At 44.5% G+C, this 20,805-nt stretch overlaps 2 protein-coding genes across 4 annotated transcripts in view; both read right to left on the bottom strand.

The window, feature by feature from the left end:
- The window catches only part of Oca2 (OCA2 melanosomal transmembrane protein), a 272,921-nt gene extending 261,841 nt beyond the window's left edge, over positions 1-11,080 (bottom strand). Inside the window, exon 1 of the mRNA XM_031386823.1 lies at positions 10,966-11,080. The gene's annotated coding sequence lies outside the window, so the exon portion shown is untranslated. The remainder of the gene's footprint in view (positions 1-10,965) is intronic.
- A 5,226-nt stretch (positions 11,081-16,306) lies between these two features.
- Herc2 (HECT and RLD domain containing E3 ubiquitin protein ligase 2) overlaps positions 16,307-20,805 on the bottom strand; it is a 167,710-nt gene continuing 163,211 nt past the window's right edge. For all 3 annotated transcript variants that reach the window (XM_031386820.1, XM_031386821.1, XM_031386822.1), the window contains one exon: positions 16,307-20,078. In XM_031386820.1, coding sequence (XP_031242680.1) covers positions 19,806-20,078 — 273 coding nt within the window. In that variant the 3' untranslated portion in view covers positions 16,307-19,805. The remainder of the gene's footprint in view (positions 20,079-20,805) is intronic.

The raw sequence follows: 20,805 nt of genomic DNA, 5'->3' as shown, positions 1-20,805 counted from the left end.
CATCTGTAATGGGATCTAATGCCCTCTTCTGGTGTGTCTGAAGACAGCTACAGTGTACTCATATACATTAAAAATAAGTAATATTTAAAAAAAAAAAGAAAAGAAAACAGGATCCATCTTTCTGCTGCATACAAGAAACACACCTGAACATCAAAAATAAACATTACCTCAGAGTAAAGAGTTGGAAGAAAGATTTTCCAAGCAAATGCACCTGACCAAAATGCAAGTGGGGGAAGAAAGGATCTATTCAGCTTACACTTCCACATTGCTGTTCATAACCAAGAGAAGTCAGGACAGGAACTGAAGCAGGGCAGGAACCTGGAGGCAGGAAGTGATGCAGAAGCCATGGAAGGTGCTGCTAACTGGAAAGCTTCCCCTGGCTTGCTCAGCCTGCTTTCTTAGGACTACCTGCCCAGGGGGGGCACCACCCACAGTGGACAAAGCCCTCCACCATTGATCACTAACTGAGAAAATCTCTTATAGCTGGCTCTCATGGAGACATTCCTCAACTGAGGCTTCTTCTCTGATGATTCTAGCTTGTGTCAAGTACACACAAACCAGCCAGTACATGGTTTATCTAATTGTTTACCTGATCTTGAGTTAACATTGGTAAGTGGTAGCTATTGTGAAAATTATTCATTCTTTTTAGATTTTCTAATTTGGTGGAGTACAGGTTTTTGAAGTATGACCTAATGATTCTTTGGCTTTCCATGGTTTCTATTGCTATGCCCCCTTTTCTTTTCTGATTTTGCTAATTTGGATTTTCTCTCTCTGTCTCTTCTTTTGGACAAGGGTTTTTTCAATCTTGATGATTTTCTTAAAGAACCAATTCTTTGTTTTGTTGTGGAAAATATTTAAAAAGTTCATGATCCCAATTTCATAAATGCACACTTAAATCAATATCTGCCCCAAGATGTAGGCAGCTTCCACTCTTCAGCTCTCTGACTCAGGGCAGCCATTTGTCTCTTTCCACAGCAGAGGACCTGAGAACCCTCTTTATTTGTTTTAATGTTCCCGCACTTGAGTTCACGTGACTCATCCCAGCACCACTTTCTCTCACTTAGAAAATAAAACTCTTAACTCTCAGGCTAATAATCTTGCATTTCTAGTGGATTCTTGCCCAACACGTTGGTTCACCACCTGTTGTTGAGATCCCATCTTACACCTGTTATATCAATAACACAAATGACAGCTCATGCTGTGAGGATGTGAAACAAGGGGAATACTTCTCCACTGCTGGTGGGATTATAAACTTGTACAGCCAGTATGGAAATAAATATAGTGTTTCCTCAAAAGACTGAAAATCTATCTACCTCAAGACCCAGCTATACCACTCCTGGGCAAATAACCAAAGGTCACTCTTTCACATCACAGCCATACATGCTCAACTGTGTTCAAGGCTGCTTTATTCATAATAACCAGAAGTTGGAAACAATGTAGATGTCTCTCAATCAAAGAATTGACAAAGGAAATGTATTACATTTGAACAATGGAGTACTAGTCAGTTTTTTTTGATTTTTAAAAAATGGCATCATAGCCGGGCGGTGGTGGCTCACGCCTTTAATCCCAGCACTTGGGAGACAGAGGCAGGCAGATTTCTGAGTTCGAGGACAGCCTGGTCTACAGAGTGAGTTCCAGGACAGCCAGGGCTACACAGAGAAACCCTGTCTCAAACAAACAAACAAACAAACAAAATGGCATCATGAATTTTGTAGGCAAATGGATAGAACTAGAAAAGAAAAGCATCCTGAGTGAGGTAACCCAGATCCAGAAAGACAAACATGGTATGTACTCACTTATAAGTGGATACTAGCTGAAAAGGATAAACATACCACAATCCACAGACCAAGAAAGGCTAAGTAACAAGGGGGGCTCTAGGCTAGATGCATGGATTTCCCTGGGAAGGAGAAACCAAATAGATTTTTGTGGGCAGATTAGGCAGGTGGGGATGGGAATAGGAAGGATCAGGTGGGGATAGGTAGGAGGAGATGGATGGAGAGAGTACAGAGAGAGATGATTGGAATTGAAGAGCATTTGGGGGGCAATGTGGAAACCTAGTGTACTGGAAACTCCCTGTAATCTATGAGGGTGAACTCCTAGTCATGGGAGATACAGAGCCTGAACTACCTATCTTCTGTAACCAGATAAGTCTTCTTGTGGTGGGACTGGAACCCCAATCCAGACACAAACCTTTTGACCTACAATCTGTCCTGCTTGCAAGATGTGGTGGTGCAGAACTCGTGGGAATGGCCAACCAATGACTCGTCTAATTTGAGACCAATGCTAGGAGAAGGAGCCCATGCCCAACACTAACTGAATGACTAGGAACTGGAAGTTGGATAACCCTGGGACCAGGGGAAGAACCAACAAAGACAACTGGAAAAAATTAATGAAATGATTTCTAATGATGTTCTTCTATACTCATAGATTGGTGCCTAGTTCAGTTGTCATCAGAGAGGCTGCCTCCAGCAGCTGATTGGAGCAGATGCGGAGACCCACAGCCAAACAATAGGCAAAGAGAGATCCCAGGTTGAAGGTCTCCATAGATGTCCTCCCCTTGGAGTTCAGGGAACCCTACGGAATAGGAATAAGATAAACTGTGGGAATCAGAGGGGTCAGGGACACAGGCAGAGTACAACCTGCAGAATCAACTGCAGGGCTCACGGAGGCTCACAGAGACTGAAGTGGCTGTCACAGAGCCTGCATGGGTCTGCACTAGGTCCTCTGCATATATTTTAAAGTTGTTGATGTGGTGTTTTTGTGAGACTCCAGAGGGAGTTGATGTGTTGGAGCGACGGGTCACGTCAGAACATACCACACTAGGCCCAAACAGTTTCACATGTAAGAGGTTTAATTGAGAGAAGGTGGGGGTACTGGCACGGAAAGAGAGGAGAGAGAGAGAGAGCAATGGAGGAAATGTTCCCCGTGTATATATATGGGTTGTGATGTAGCAGCCACAGGTAAAGGTGGGAGGTGAGCCCAATGGATTCTGGGAATATGGTGGCTGTTGCCCTGGCAACAGGTCTGTGGACCCACCCATATATCGCCACAGGCTTTGGATGTCCTGATGCTAACAGGAGTGAGGGTGTCTCTGGCTCATTTGCCTACTTTGGAGACCTTTTCCTCTTACTGTGTTGCCTTACCCCAATGTGAGGGCGTGCGCTTGCTCTTATTGTATCCTGTTGTGCTGTGTTCCCTTGATGGAGGGCTGTTTTTTTTTCTGGGGGGAGGGGATAATGGAAGTTGATCTGGGGGAGAGGGGAGGTGTTCCAGGAACCAGAAGGAGTGGAGGAAGGGGAACCTGCAGTTGAGCTTGACTCAACAATATTTTCATCCTGGCAAGAACCAACCACATGTATACATGCATGTTACAAAGCACCAGTTCTCTGTTCTAGCTGATTCCACATACAAAAACTAGGCTCCAATATTTAAATTTTAAACAGGCATTGCAATGTACAAAGATGCCTAATAAAATTAATTTTTTCATTACTAAGGATAATGGCATTAAACAGAAATTTTGAAACATCATAAATAGCTAGGCGTGGAAGCTCACATCTATAATTCTAGCAACCAGCAGAGGTAGAAGAATGGCCATGAGTTTGAAGCCAGGCCTGCCTAAGCTACAGAGCAGGATCCTATTTTTAAAGATAATTAAAAATAAAAACCTAAAACAACATAAAATATATCATGACAAGTTAAGAGAGAAAGACCAGGGGATAAAGGAAAGCTTTATTTTAGCTTATTTTAGGTTTTTTTTTTTTTTTTTTTTTTGGTTTTTTGAGACAGGGTTTCTCTGTATAGCCCTGGCTGTCCTGGAACTCACCCTGTAGACTAGGCTGGCCTTGAACTCAGAAATCCGCCTGCCTTTGCCTCCCAAGTGCTGGGCTTAAAGGCTCGTGCCATTATTGATGGCATTTTCCCTGTTTTTTTACCAAAAGGCTCTGCAAATTGTGTGACTGGCCTGGTTCAAGAGCATCATCTTCTACCTGAACTAAATACTCTGGGCTTTTAGAGAATTCCATAAAGATGGGTTTTGTGCTGAATACTTGAATCTCCAACTCTAAGTTCACAGACAGATATCTTCCTGCATGTGATGATGTTAGGAGGGGGTCTCTGGTGAGGGGTTGGGGTCTAAGGAGGAAGCAGGCCATGGGAATGGAGCCTTCATGAATGGGACCAGTGTCTTTCTAAGAATCTTCAGAGGTTGCTTCTCTCCTTGGCATATGTAGACACTGACTGAAGACTCCATCTGTGAACCAGGACATTAAATATGCATATACCTTGATCTTAGACTGCCTAACTTCCTACACTGTGAAAAATTAATGTTTGTTGTTTAAGCCATCCAGAAGTAATCTTGTCTCATGAAAAAATAGGAAATGGTTTAGTCATGCAAGAGAATAACAAGAATTAATAAATATACTATAGAGGTCAACAACAGAATATAATTCAACAGCAAGGGACAGTGATGCATGAACACATACATGCCACAGTTTGGAGGAAACTGTAGATATCATGTTCAGTGAAGAGGTCAGTAAACAAAATGCTATATTTTGCCTAACTTCATGTAAATGCAAAACATTTCTAATAGACAAATCTACAGAGACATCAGGTCAGCGAGCCATAGCAAGGCAAGGAATCTCTGCTGTAGGCTTCAGATACTGCCTGATACTTTCCTTAACTTTTGAGTTGGTAGAAGCTAATGACCTGTTAATGCATTCTAAAGGTTTTGCTGATAGTTAAAAGGATGCTGCATAGGATACAGAAAGTAGACCCCAAATGGCTATCAAAGGGTTAAATCAATCCATATGGGCACCATTTCAACTCAGTTCTAATAGTCAGTCATTCACACAGAATATTCAACATAGGTGCAGCTTATCATCCAGCAATTATCCTCCTGGACCTCTATCTCACCATTTATAAAAGTTCAGCCAAAATGGGAAAGCATTCAGAGATTTCTCAGGTTTTTGTGGTTGTTGTTTTGCTGTTTTTGTTTTGTGTGTGTGTGTGTGTGTGTGTGTGTGTGTGTGTGTGTGTGTGTGTGTGTGTGTGGTTAAGTAAAGGGAAGCATCCATATCACAGGAAATCCATAAACACAGCAAGATGAAGGAATTGGCAAAATGGGTACTAACAGTGAAAAAAAAAAAACTCTCCGAAGGCCACATACTGCATGGTCTCATGTGTCAGCATCCTTTAGGTGACAACAGGATAGATAGGGAGAACAGATCAGTGTACATGCAACTGAGCAGGGTTGGGGATGTGCCCACACAAGGACACAAGAGGACCATGCAGAGGTCAAGATGCGCGAACGTTGATTGTGACAGTGTCCTGGTTGTGATGGCCCACTATAACTGTTGCAAGCTTTTAGCACTGACAGACATTGGGTTCTGGCCATAAGGGATCTCTCTGGATTACCTCTTAAAATTGTCAGGGACTCTTCTGCATACATCCACCTCTCACCTGAGCTCCTTCTTAGCATATCTTCTCCAGGCTACCAGGTTCTTTTCTCCCTTACTCCCCCTCCAGCCCACTTCCACCATGTTCCGCTCTCCCAATTTGATAAGTAATACTCCTGTGAGAATCACCACTAACTCCTGGGGTCTGCCTCCACTCAGCCTCTCTGCCACTGTTCCATTATTGCTGAGGGTTAGCCTCGGGGGTAGTTCTAGCTCTTCTTCTTTAGGTATTGACTTCTTCTGCTCTTCCTGGCTTCACTCAGAGACCAGTAGCCTCCCAAGAGACCCCGCTGCAGACTCCAATATCAGTCACCCTGTGGAGATGGTTTCCCAGCCTGCTCTGAGCTCAATATTCTCCAGTGGGCATACCCAACACTCTAACTCAGCATAGGCTTACCATTGCTTGCCCACGTTCTGTGGCCTTCTCTTTAGGGGACCCTACAGGCACTGCCCTCTTGGCTCACATGTTTTATCTAGTTCTTTCAAACACATTCTAAATCCAGATGTTTGCATTTGGATGTCATCTCATTTTTTGTTTGTTTGTGTTTTTATTGGATATTTTCCTTATTTACATTTCAAATGTTTTCCCCTTTCCAGGTCTTCCCTTCAGAAACCCCCTATCCCATCCTGCCTCCCCCTGCCTCTGTGAGGGTGCTCCCTTACCCACCCACCCACCGACTCACATCTTCCCTTCCTGGCATTCCCCTACACTGGGGCATCGAACACCCTCAAGCCCAAGGCCTGCTCCTTCCACTGATGTCTAACAAGGCCATCCTCTGCCACATTTGCGGCCAGAGCCGTGGGTCCCTCCATGTGTACTCTCTGGTCCAGTCCCCAGGAGCTCTGGGGAGTCTGGCCAGTTGACACTGTTGCTCCCCCCTACACAGGGCTGCTAACCCCCTCAGCTCCTTCAGTCCCTTCTCCAACTCCTCCATCGAGGACCCCACTCTCAGACCAATGGTCAGCTGTGGGCATCTGCCTGTATTTGTCAGGTTCTGGCAGAGTCTCTCAGGAGACAGCCATATCAGTCTCCTGTCAGCAAGCACTTCCCTGCATCCACAAAAGTGTCCGGGTTTGGTAACTTATATGGGATGAATATCCGGGTGGGGCAGTCTCTGGGTGGCCTTTCTTTCAGGCTCTGCTCCACACTTTCTCTCCATATTTCCTCCTGTGAGTATTTTGCTCCCCCTTCTAAGAAGCACTGAAGCATCCACACTTTGGTCTTCCTTCTTCTTGGCCTTCATATAGTCTGTAAATTGAATCTTGGGTTTCTGAACTTTTGGGCTAATATCCACTTATCAGTGAGTGTATACCATGTGTGTGTTCTTTTGTGACTGAGTTACCTTACTCAGGATATTTTCAAGTTCCATCCATTTGCATGAGGACCCAGCTATACCACTCCTGGGCATATACCCAGAAGATGCTCCAACATGTAATAAGGACACATGCTCCACTATGTTCACAGCAGCCATATTTATGAATAGCCAGAAGCTGGAAGCAACCCAGATGTCCCTCAACAGAGGAATGGATACAGAAAATGTACACAGTAGAATACTACTCAGCTATTAAAAACAACATGAAATTCACAGGCAAATGGATGTCATCTCTTACACTGAAACACCCCTATCCTAGCCTATATAACGGGGATCCAGCCTACGACCTGTCCTCTTGGAAATTTCCATACCACCATGGCATGGCCTCTGGAGTCACCCTACCACCCTAGCACCAGCCCATCCTTGGAAGGAGGGGAGAGCTACAAACTTCTCAGTTCATAGCTTAAGCACTGCCTTGTGTTCACAGCCTCAGCTTGGCTGAGCCCTACTGGGCACCATACACCTGCCGTGCCAGGTGCCTGTAATACTCAGCCCAAAGACCTCATATGGAAGCCTCGGGCTGGCCACAGACAGCTCTTTCTCAGCAAAACTTACACACACACACACACACACACACACACAATAATAACTTGATCATTCTTCTGTTTTAAGGAAAACGAATAGATTCCATGGCTTTCTTGAAAAGAAACTAGTAAATGTTTCACACTTAGTGGAATCTTGCAGTCTTCATACTTGACCCTAAGCCACCCATGGTGTCTGCTTCTCACCCTCTTGCTGTTCTGTTTCCTTCCCCACCAGGCCCAGCAAAGCTTCTTGTCACCTTGCCCTGCCCCTTTCAATTGCCCTGTCACTCTTATCTCTCCCAAGCCCTCCTTCTATAACCTACCATCACCTTGCCTGGGCAATGTTCACCAACCTTGTTCTAAGTTACTGTTGGACTCTGATCATCCATACAGGCTTAATTGGAAGATATCACTGAACAATAAGCCAGCCAGAAGCGAAGGCACAACACATGAGGTCGAACGCTGTCTAGGGCAGGGAGTCTGTCACTGATGAGAAAGAGACTTCTGCTTCTGAATTTTCTCCTCCTGGTGCTATCTGTCATTGGTTTCTCACCTGGTGAGAATGGACCAGCAATTGACTTGATTAAAAAGAGGATACCTAAGAAGAGATGCACTGGATGCTCAAACCAGGCCGGTATACCCTGAGTCCTGACCAGGACCTAAAATGTTTCAGCTCTTTCCTGGCTCTGGGGGTTCTGAGCATGGTGAGTTGGTTAGCAGTAATGGAGTGGGGATCAGTTTTGGTGCAAACAAGGTGGAGGACATCTGAGGGACAGGAAGTCGAAAGGTAGGGAGGTCCCAAGCAATTGGCCCACCCTCCATGCTGCCAGCTCAGCAAAGCCATACCTCAGCAACCATCTGCTTGGTAAACTACCATCCTCTACTAACTCCTGGTGGGGAGAGGGAGGACCACAGGAGTGGATGCCTTCTTAACTTACCTGTGTGTGCCAAACATGTCACCAAAGCCAGAGCACTTGATGCCTCCCTGTAATCAATGCTGTCCTGTGAGTTCCTGTTATTACCTGTTCTCTTTGCTGATGCAGAGCTGTTGTAAGGATGAGCCTGTGGGGCCTGGTGAGGACTCTATAGTCATTTCATGTCCACCAGGTCAGGGGTGATACAGCTAGGCATCCCCCAACAAAGTAGCTGAGTTTGGGCCAGCCCCTTTTTAAATCAGGAAACTCAGGATGCCCAGAGCCAAAGGAATGTCACACCAAGGACAGCTAGGTCATGTTGCCCTCTGCAGGGCTGGAACATAGTTTATTCCTTTGTTTTGATTTTGCAGCATGTGAGCTTGATTAAAGCTTCTGGATCATTCAACCAAATGGCATGATTATTAATCACTTCTTGTTTTAAAGAGTCCTCTTGCAAACAGGAGAGAGAGCCTAGGCTGCCACCGGAAGGGAGGTGACCTTCTCTATGCAGCAAAAGGTCTTAGGGTGAAGAGGGCTTTGTTCCGAGAACACCCACAGGGCCTCCAGAGCATAGATAGTTCACTGCAGGGATCACGGCTCCGGATAGGGGAGAGAAAGCCATGTGAAATGCATAGCCAGAGTCTGTCTGAACCCTTTGACCTGTCAGGACCAGGATCCAGCCCCTGTGTGCAACAAAGGCCTATCTGCCAGCTTGGGCTCTGAGTGGCTCTGCTTATTACCCTACCACTGTGCAGCTAGCTTTCTTTGGCACATCCTGCAGAGCAACTTGGAAGCCCTGAACCTTTGCCTGAAAGAAGCAGGAGACCCAAGCACGACTTCATTCTGATTCCCTCTGCATTGCAGAACACATCTTCATTCTGCAGGGCAGGGTTCCTCAGGGGAATCTCAACCAAGTAAAAGTTCCCTGTACCACTTAGACTTCATTCCTGCCCAAGCATGAATAAGCCATCTAGTTGAGAGTGGCAGGGCCTGTCAAGGTACCTGGGAGTGCCTCTGCCCTTAGATGACAAAATTCCTCATCAAAGCACCTGAAAAACCAACATCCTGCAAGGAAAAAGACTGGCAGCTCAAGATAATTGTTGGGGTAGGGGGAGCTCTCTTTTTTTAAACATAAGAACAGGTGCACCAGGCTCGCTCATCCCCCAACTGTTTCTTGATCCTCTAGAAGGCCTTCTAGCCTGGTATTTCTGGGATCTCACAGCAGGCCTCCCTCTCTCTGTCTCTAACTAAAAGACCTTTCTGAGAGGGAAGATCCTCACCTATCACACATGCACACACACACACACACACACACACACATACACACACACACACACACACACACACACTGCTGCAGCTCTTCTGCAGCCCAGACCACTATTCTCTTAGCCTCTTGTCCCTGTGGAAACAGAGGTGTTCAGATATCCCAGACTCCCAAAATTCCCTTAGCCACCCATCCCATAGTAAACTCATGCCTGATTTCACCACATATCCAAAACATACCCTTATCTAACCCACTATCTCCACGGCCCACAGTAACCCTGAAGATCCATCACTAGCCAAATGTTCTCTGTCTTGACCCAGCAGCCACTTCGGGTTTCATGTTTTGTAGGTTGGTTTTGCTTTGAGACAAGCAGACTTTTTTCATTGGGAAAGGTTTTTGCTTGTTTGTTTGCTTTTGGTGAGCCCTCATTTCTTGCCCCCTACCACCTAGCCCACACCACATACACTGCCCAAAGTTCCAGGTGAGGACATTACTGGTCTCCCGTGGCAGTCAAGGCCACTCTCTTCCCAATAGTAGTTGCTAATGTCCATAGAACTCAGCTCACTGAATCATGAGGTTGGGGGTGTCAGGAAAACTTATGCTCCTAAGTCACCCCTAATTTATACCCAATGTGAACAACTCCACTCAAGTTTTTGTAAACACAGTCTGAAATCCTTTCCTGCCATCTGAGCTTCCCTCTGTTTTCAGATAGAATCCGCAGCAGCTTTCACAGGAGAGTTGGTACCACCAGCTACGCTGATGCTCATAGGCACCCAGCCTTGGTGGGCCTTGTTGCCTGCCCAGATGAGGCACCAGCCATCAAGCAAACCTCAGGGAGTGGCATTTTCATGGCAGTTTCAGTGGGCAGCTGCCCTTCACAACTATTAGCCCAAATGCAGGCTTTGTAGAATTGTCACATTGATTTAAATCAATGTTTCTCAAACTTCACTGCAGGTTAAAGAAACCGAGAAAGCTTTACAAGCCAGAGGCCCCAGGGCTCTGATTTCCCAAGATGTCCACTCACTTAGACTTCTGTGCTTAATAACCATGCTATGGAAAAGAGTTGGCTATATGAATCCCCATTTATTTCCCTGGGTGTGTGAATAGACAAAAAGCATCAGCCTTGAGGGATTTAATGTTCTCACTTCAGTGAGTTCCATTTCAACGAAATGCCTAAAGGCCAGGCTCTTATTTCCAAGTTCCCTTCCACATTCCCCTTTGTCCTGGGACACAGTCTCCCAGGGAGCATCAAAAGTTGCTGGTGCCACTAATATTATTACTGCTGCTGCTGCTGCTGCTGCTGGGCACTCCATTAAAATCAGAAATGCTCATACAAACTGCTCTATCACATTATCTGCACATTTCAGTATAGGCTTGTTGACTCTACTAGCTTCCCAGAATAAGAGATTACCTCCTGACTCCCAATCACCATTTTACCTGATGACTTGCTGATCTTTCTCCAGCCGTGAAGTCAAGTGCCCAGATCCAAAGGCTCTGAGTCGTGGATGGATCGCAACCCTTGGGATAAGATTTCTCAGCAGGCACTTGCAGCCCTGGAGTGTTGGCTAGCTTGTGCTCCTCACCGCACTGCTACTGGCCACGCCCACAGACCTTCAGAGTGCTGAAAGGCTCAGTGCCTCCAACCCCCACTTGAGAATGGTCCAGCAGTGTGAGAGAACCTTAGCTGGGAAATGGAGAGCCTTGCTGCAGAAGCCAGACTTTTAGAAAATCCCAGCCAGATGTAGCAAGCTCAAGCCTTCCTAGGTGGCAAAGGATGTGGTAGATTTTTCCTTAAGACAGAAACTGAGGAAATGTAAAGTGTTCCGCATTTTAATAACTGTCTACTGGAGATGATAAACTTTCTCATTATCTTGTTCTCCTCCAACTCAGGACTGTGGCCAAGGTTACATCCAAGGAAAGCTCCATCATACAACACACACATGACCATGAATAAATACGCAAAGACTGCTCACAGAAATTATAAACTACATGGAAACACACAAACTGTACAGATACCCAAAAGCCCATATAGAAGGAGTGATATATAGTTATAAACATAAATTACACAGACTCAATGCACACATAAAGTACATACATACACAGAGATACAAACAAACACAGAAGCAAGCACATAACACATATCATACTGCAGACATAAACTACAAGATGACACAGTGCCCAGAGTCCAGCAATCCCCAGTACCTCCACACAGATTAGCAAAGGTTAAACTAGTCCCCCATCATTCACAGATTTTTAAAAATTTAAACTATTTTGTATGAGTGTGTGTGTGTGTGTGTGTGTGTGTGTGTGTGTGTGTGTGTTCATGCATGCCACAGGGGACAACTCACAGGAGTCACTTTTCTCCTTCTAGTATGTGGTTTCCAGTGACCAAAGTCAGGTCATTGGGTTCCTCAGCAAGTGCCTTTACTTGCTGAGCCATTTTGCTCCCCGCCTCCATTTCTAGATTTTTGGGTAGCTTCTATAAGCGAGGCTCCCAAGGGCTCAGCCAAGCCTTATCAGATACCTTTCAGACTCAGCAAGGTCTACTTCTGAGGTCTTCCTTGGATCAAGCCTCTGGTGGGATAGCCCTTTCTCCAACTTCTCTACGGAAGAGCCTGATAAGAAACTTGTGAAAAGGAGACCCATCAGTAGGGGGTCTCACTGCCCACTGTATGTGGACATCTTCTCTGTACCTAGAATTGGCCTGGAGCAGCACACACAGGCACACTACCGGCAGGTGCCAGGCACTACCGAGGAATGACGAGAGCTCAGAGGCTCTTGGCTCTATCCACAAAGTAATAGCACAAAAAGGCTCCTTGTGAGCGGAACTTAGCAATCTCCTGGGAAGGATCACTTACCCCTAGGGCATAGCTACTGCTAGGAATATTTAGTTTTTAAAACATTCAGAGATTTATTTTAATATTGTGTGTGTGTGTGTGTGTGTGTGTGTGTGTGTGTGTGTGTGTGTCCACAGAAGCTAGAAGAGGACATTAGATGCCCAGAAGCTGGAATTAGAGGTGATTATTAGCTGCCTAACATAGTTGCTGGCAACCCAAGATGGCTCCTCTGGAAGAATAGCAAGTACTCTTGAGCACTGAGCCCCTACATTTTTAACTTTTATTTTTTAAATAGTGTTTATTTATTCTTTGACAAGTCACACAACATATTTATCCTATCTACCCCATCATCACCCACAGTCATCCCCCAAATATCTTTTTGCCTATCCATATCTCTCCTGTTGTTTCTTCTTATAACCCGCTGAGTTCAGTTTGTATTGCCTGCTGATCTTGTACAGGTAGGTCTTCGGATGTAACCACAGCTGCAATGGGGTCATGAACACAGCAGGCAAGTCATATCGAGAAGACAGCCTTTCACAGCTCTCCTCTCCAGTCTCCAACTCATACAGTGTTCTGTGCCCTCTCATGCAATGTTCTTTGTGCTTTGGGGTGTGGGGGTTGATACAGATGTTCCATTCAGGGCTGGGTACCCACAGTCACTCATTCTCAGCCTTTTAACTAATTGTGAGTCATTGTATTACCTGTTGCCCACTACAGAAGCTTCTCCAGCCAAGGCTGAGAGTGCTACTAGACGTTTTTAAGATACAAGCTTTAAAGCAAAGCACATTACTCAGTGATGGATGTATCCAGAGGCTGCTCTCTCAGCAGGGACCAATTGAATCTGTAGGATATGAACACTGACACCCCAGTTCCATACAAAGGAGAGCCCAAGCTTGCTGTGATCACTCATACTGTGAAGTTTATAGATGATGTCTCAATTCAGACTACTTATATATCAAGTGTGGGTGTGGCTCATGACCACTGTGGATCACAACCAGGCTGTGGGACAGAAAGCACAGGAGACCTGCCATAAGGAGGATTTATAAATGTTAATAGTGCAGGCATTGGCAAATATCAGGTTCCCTGTTTATGTGGCTGACAAGTATTTGCAGTGGACTCCATTTGCCAACTTTAGGGATGGACTACATGGCTTTAACCCTGCAGAAAATCCTACCCCTGCCATGGACTGGCTTAGACAACTAGATCTTCATGTCCTATAACAGGTCCTATACCTGAGACCTCTGGGGAAGAGATGTTGGAACGATGAGGCCGCCACAAAACAGGACAAAATCTGTGATCCAATGAAGGCACCCTTCCTTTCTTGCTCTTAATAGTCATGAGAAGCACTGGGATCTCAGCACCTGGGCCCACGCCTATCTACATGGGGAAACCTGTCAGAATAAATGGCCAGCCAAATGCCTATGGCCACCAAAATATGTTGGCAAGAATAGCCCCAAGAGGCCAAAGATGACTTCCATACTGGTAGCAGAGTGTAGAATATGTGACTTACATCTTCCACAAGAGAGCTCAGGTATCACAGTTGCCTCCCTATAGCTTCAGGAAGAGTAGAGGTTATCCAGAGAACATCTAGGAGGCCTAGGGTCCCCTGTGTGCTCTTCATTCTGTACTGCCCAAGGCACATGGAAGTCACCTCTGCAGACAGAAATGGCTTGCGTTCCTGGAGTAGCCAGGAAGAGGCTCCTGAGACTTCCTGGAAAGCAGCCCCACTCCCTGGCCCACATCCCTTCTAACTTTCAGCCTCCCATCCCTGGCCTGGCCACCTTTTAGCCTCACAACCCTACACTACCCAAGGGTGTCTGCTGTATGTGTCATTCTGTGCAAGTCCAAGAGTTCACAAGGACCACTGACCCTGAAATCAAAAGCCCCTTAGGGCTGGTTTCTGTCAGAGGTAGTGACCCTGTACCCTACTTCTACAGCCCAGGGGGAAGAAAGGAACCTGGATCAGTCAGCACCTGCACCCCCTGACTGCAAGTTCTGATCCCAGGATTCAGAGCTTTCTTACTGCCCTGTTCTCATCTGGAAAGGATTTTCCCTAAACAGTAAGATCTTAGTGAGAAGAGAAATGCTTAGGCGGAGATCACTGCTATGAAGTCTTTTCCAATTTAAAAAAAAAAAAAAGTTAAGGATTAATCTGCTTATGTTAATGCCAAAACATGAGTTTTACCAAGGAGACTGGTGAAGGATCACAAGACCCCAAGCCACAAGGCCAACTTATACTCCCAGGAATTTCACACTCACGTGTTGCCCGGGCTGCTCTGGCGGATTAATCCTCGTGGAAGGTGTGAGTAGTTCTATGTATGAAGTGAGGTCCAGCACATTGCTTAGGCCTGGGTGCCTTTGCAGTCCCCGGGAGCCTGTCAGCTCAACTAACTGAACTCCGAGCAATTCAAAGGGGATTTCACAAAGAGCTCAGGCATTTCAAAAGAGGAATTTGACATTCCACAGACCTCTGTCCTTCAAAGGAATGTGTTTGTAAATCAAATGGCATACAGCACATGGACTTGGGGAGCCCTCTCTGGAAGTCAGTCCTAGACTTCTAACTAAGCCTGTGGGTGGTACCTACCACAGACTGGGCAAACACCTCACTGATTAAAATAAATCCATCCAGGCAACATTACATTCACTGAACATTATATAAGCCAGGGATTGCTACTGCAAAGGCTCTTGTTCAGACAAAGCCTGGGTTACGTACAGCCACTGGTAGATTAAAACGAAATAAAGCAAAACACTATTCCTTGATTGAGCTTCATGTGTGAAAACAATGTATTTTTTACCATATAATACCGTGTCCCATACCCCCATACATTTTAATAAATTAAGCTATTTTGTATGCATATGCATTTGTTCATGCATCTACAGGATGGGGGCAGGTAGACCGATGACTTGCAGGAGTCAGTTTTCTCCTACTCTGTGGCATCCAGTGATCAAAATCAGGTCATTGGGGGTGGCCACAAATGCCTTTATCAGCTGAGTCTTTCACTTGCCCCTGTTCCTAAATTTTGAGGTAGCTTCCATAAGTAAACCTGCCAGACAGGCTCAGTTGCTTTCCTAGCCAGCAAGGTCAACTTCTGAGATCTTGCTTGGATCAAGTCTCTGGAGGGAAAAGCTCCCACCCCAACTTCTCTAGTCAGAATTAGTAAGAAACTTCCTATACCCATCATTCTTCAGAGTTGCCTTGGTCAAGTCTTGGAGGAAACACACCTTACCTGCTGAGGACAATAGGAGTCCATGCATGCAAGGAAACCAGCTGCTGACGGGAATCATAATGGTGGAGTGTATGAGGCATTGGCAGGCCTTGAATTTGGTTTGTCCCTAAGGGTTCCTGTGTTAGAAGCTGAATTTTTCAGTGGACAATGTTAGAAGTGAAAGGAATTGAGAGGCAAAGCTTGGTGGAAGGCTCTAAGGTCACTGTTGTGTCTGCAGAAGAGATTTTGGTAGATAGGTCCTGACTTTCAAGAGGCTTTTTATGAAGGGCCAACCAATCCTTCCTTGGCTCTCACCTTGAGACGTAATCTTCCTTGTTCATACGTGTGTATGCCACTGTGATACTGCCATGAAGCCATCACCAGAACTAAGCAAGGTACAATTAGCTCCTACCCCCTATCTTCCTTCCCACTCTCTTTTGAGATAGAATGTGTCGTGTTGGTCAGTCATGACTATTACTATCTTAATTCAGGGAGGTTTGTTCCTGTGCAGGAAACCCTGAAGGGATCCAGCCTACTAACTTTCCCTCCTGAGGAAAGAAGGAAGGTGCATGTGGCTCTCAAGGCTCTCGGGAGACTCACAGGTCGCTCGCACAGGAATCACAGTGCTGATGAAGCTCATGGAGTTCACAGCCTTCACAATATTCTCAGAAATCACTCACCATATCTGAGGTGATGTTGTAATAATTCATGCAAGAAAGATACAGGCAACCAGGCTGGTTAAAAAGATAGTAGTCCTTTATTGGCCAGTGACCAAAACCATGCACATGCCTCAGTTTCTTGGTGCCAAAACTCAGGGGTACAGCCTTTTTAAAGACAAAAAGTACAAAGAACATAATTTTATGAAAGATGATGATCAGAGTAAACCTCAAAACATTCGTTCCTGGCAGAACATAGTAATTATTTCAAACACGAGATGACATTTATTTTTTGACTTATAACATCTTTAGTTATTTTAGTTTAAGTTTGCATAAACATTACTTACTTTAATACCCCTGGGCCATAGTCAAGGTCATGGAAATCTCAAATGTGTTGCCAAGGTATATGTAACTGTTGTGAGGGCAAAAAGCTGAGAACTGCCTAAGCAAACAAAAAATGGAGTCAGGACAAGATGGTGTTACCTTAGTCACTTCAATATATGAGATGAACAATTAACAGGAGGGAACTCTTCAGTAACATAGCTTCGCAAAACTCATTCAGGAGACATTTTCAGTCACCAAGTCAATCCTCACTTGCTAAGAATGGATCTTTTGCTTAGAATCCTGAACACACAATCATGAAAGACACTATACAGACAATTGAGATTCAGAAAAATCAGGCTGGGGCTGAACTAGGCGTTCCCTATTGGCTGGCATTTGTAGTTACAAAAGGTGCAATGCAGGCTACAAGAGAATGATCACCAATGGTCCAGCTTGGCTATGGACCCTTACATCTTACACAGCTGGCATGCCTTGCAAATTGCTCCTGCTGCTGCAATTTAGAACAACTGTTACTTTCCAACTGTATTTAAAGTCAGCTCTACAGGAGGGATTCGTGTCTGGCACCATAAACTTGAGGTAAGGAAACCAATACCCTGTAAGGTGGCTACAGCTATTGTTTTGTTAAATAGGTATAATGTGTTTATCAAATTATTTCCTAAGCATTTGCATTTGTGTCCATAGGTGACTCAGCTGCCAGCTGAAGTGGAAGATAACACCTTACAGTAACTGGTGGCGGTTACTGCATATGCTCTTATGAAATCAAAATGCTAAGAATATCTGTTCTGTAGTCTGTACCGTTGCTGTAGCATAGCAGCCTAATGTCCAACTGTAAATGGAAGAACACAATCTGATCACCCCCTTCCCATCAAGACTCACCTACAGAAGAGAGGGTAGATGTAAGAGCTGGAGGAAGATGGTATGTAATTTAGGTCTTCTTCAGGTTGAACACAACCATTGCCCTCAATCAGAGTAACTAATTACCCTCTTGAGATGAAGACTATTAATATCCACTCACTCATGGATAGCTGGAGAGGGCTCAGGAGGCTCACAGTGCTGACAAGATCCTCATGAAGTCTGTCTTCTATGAGGTTATATAAGAGATCCACCATTGACTGGGAAGAGGGATTCTTCGATAATGTGCCTGCCTTTAAGTTGCCCAGGTGTGATGGCTATTCTTGGTTGTCATTTTGACAAATCTGGGAAGTAGAACCCTCAATGAGGAACTGCCTCCATCAGACTGACCTATGGGCATGTCTGTGGGACATTTTCTTGATTGTTAATTGATCCAAGAAGGCCCAGAGCACTTTGGAGTCAGTACCATCCCTAAGCAGGGGAAAGGCTGCTGAATGGCAGCTGAATGTGAGCCCGAGAGCAGGCCTCAGCTTCTCTAGATGATGGATCTGGAAGATGAGGTCAGACCTTTCCTCCCCAGCTTGTTTTTGGTCAGAGCAATTTATCAAGGCAACAGAGAGATAACTAGAACACCAGGAGATTCACACAGTGCAACCCATGCTGATACAGGGGTGCTCTTCAGTGTTGTGCTTGGCCCTAATGCCCAGGGAACTTTCCAGTGGTGTAGTTATCTTTTGAGCCAGGTATGGATGTCCCTGTCACTCCTATGAACGCTACAGTTTACTAAACTGGACTGAACAGAACCCTTTCTTTGGTCTACTGGTGTCTACGTGAGGTGAATGGAATTTTTAAAAAATATCTCCCCAGGAAGTCATGAAAGGTAGCTAACGCTGACCTTGCAGCCACAATCCTCCTGCCTCAGGCTCCCAAGTGCTAGCATTCAAGGCTAAATCTACCTTCTTGATGAAATTAGTTAGCTTCAGGTATTGTTATGATTAACAGAAAGTAGATTACTCCACACTGCTTGTAAATTCCAGCAGAATGCAGGTTCTTGTGTATTCTAAATACATAATCTACTCCTGTTTTTATTAGTAAAACAACCATGATGTATCAAACCAACTAATCTGCAATTCAAAATACGGGTGACACATTATGAAGAGTGACTGAAGAGCTGTACTTCTCCCAAGTGGCCTGTCTTCACTACAGTAGGTTTTTCTGCACAACTTTTGATCTACCAAAATGAATTTTGACTTTAAGTTGTGTGAGGTTAAAAAGTTAAGAGTTAGTTGTCCTGTATCCTCTTGGACCAAAATGAAGCAGCTATGAATAAGAATCAAAGACAACACAGTTTTAGTTTACAATTACTTTTTGCAAAAGTTGCCTTCCAACATGAATTACAAATTTTTGACTCAATCAGGTACTAGATCTCAAGATCTAGCACACTAGGCCTAGCAGCCAGTTCTTCTGTGCTGTGCTCTAGCACGTACCAGACACAGCACATCCTACCCAGTGGCCAATAGGACCAAGGGTACACTGACCCAGACTAACGGGAACAGGCATTGGAACTGGGAATGAGGGCATGTTTACAGAGTTAGAGGAAGGAGCTCTGAGTGTGCCTGGGCCTCCTTGAGTCCTGAGAGCAGCTATCTTAATAAATGGTTTGGTTGTAACAGATCCACATGTACTAGTTTAATTGGTTAAGAAAGCCCAGCCTACAATTTTGTGACACATTTTATTTATAGGGGATTAAAATTTTGGCATATACATGACACAGACATTAAATACACTTTCCATGATAGAAATTATGATATTGTCCACCAAAATGCCTCAATTCCAATCACATAATGCATATGCTAAAATGGTACACCTGGGGAGAAGAGGCCTGAATGGCATTTTTGTTTTCTGTTCTAAGTAACTTCTAGATGCACTGAAGAAATAATAATTTAATGTTCAAAAAGCTTTTAATAAACAAATTCAGAGTAAAATTAGTTGAAATATTTATAATATGATTTCATCATTACACAGTATTTTCAATATACAATCAAGATGACACTGCAAAGGAAAAAGAAGGAATCTATTGCACCCACAAGTAGAAAGGCTTTATTTTAGTGATGCTGTTCTGTGTCCATATAAACATTTACACTGTAGTAAACACTGGGTCCTATAGGTAATGCAGCATTATGGGGAGTGCCCCATGAGTTCCTCATGCACAGGTTCATCTTGCCATTGTCCTACCACACAGTTCTCTCAGACAGCCAGTCTCTCTCTCTTCCACACACTTCAAGGAGTGATGTTCTTCATCAAGTGCACTCAACATTTACAATATAAACAGCAGGACTCTTCCTGCTTGTTCAGCCACATCTTTTCCTGATGGTGTTTCCATCTTAGTGTCCTGTTAAGTAGTCTTGTGTAGAGTCTGAAGCAAAAGAGTCGGCATCCTCATTATCTGAGTCCTCACTGCTGTCATCGGCAGCTGGCTCTCCAGTGAGAGCAATGCGAGCATAGTCGTCTGTGTCTATGGACTTGCAAAAGTGGATGGCGTACTTCAGCTTCTCCTCAAGCACCTGCTTGCAGGAATACCTGGGCAGCTTTAGCAGAAAGAAGCATGTGTAGGATTCTGGAAGGAAGTGATCAGGAGGGTTGTATTTATCCAAGACCTGTAGGTAGAGAATATTAATAAGAGATTGTGGTGAGAATAAGGAAAATTCTGCATTTATTTTACTGTGTTCATATCATTCTTATAGAATCTACATATTTGGCTAGAAACAAAAGCATTAAGGAAATGTAGAATTGGACGAATTTTAGATATATAAAAAAATTAACTCAACCCTAGGACCAGCAACAAGAGAAGCAAACCAATTTTACTGTGACCCAGATCATCACCAAGCAGTCATATGAAGGAGGCCAATGAAACAGCCTAACCCATTGTCTCCTACTGGTGTAGGTAAAACCCTGTCACCTAGCTGATACCAGTCTATGAAGGGGTATGAGACTGCAGTTCACCACTTGACCACCAGAGGAAATTCTTTCTAAGAGCACCACCTACAGATCAAGATACTAGAAAGTAACAAAAACAAATATTTATTGTTGTTTTAGAAAAACTATCTACTATCAAAGATGTTCCAGAAAAATGGATATTTTAATAGCCTGGTAGAGATGTGTCTCCAGGGCTATTGCTACCATGGTCTCAGGAAAAAGAAGAGTGTTAGGCCCGGTTTTCCCTCCTCAGTGACTTTAAAAGGTAAACTGAGCTTATTTAAATCACCAGACCATTAAGTTCTAAGACATACATTCTCAAATGTATGAGCAATCTCATTTTTCTCTGCTAGTAGCTAGCATAATATTTAGTGATCTACCTGACCCAACTAGAAAATCAAACAAATG

Source organism: Mastomys coucha, unplaced genomic scaffold (genome assembly GCF_008632895.1).
Source record: "Mastomys coucha isolate ucsf_1 unplaced genomic scaffold, UCSF_Mcou_1 pScaffold21, whole genome shotgun sequence".
In the NCBI taxonomy this organism is placed as follows: domain Eukaryota; kingdom Metazoa; phylum Chordata; class Mammalia; order Rodentia; family Muridae; genus Mastomys; species Mastomys coucha.
The sequence above is the reverse complement of the archived record's forward strand: the minus strand, read 5'-3'. Positions and strand labels throughout refer to the sequence as shown.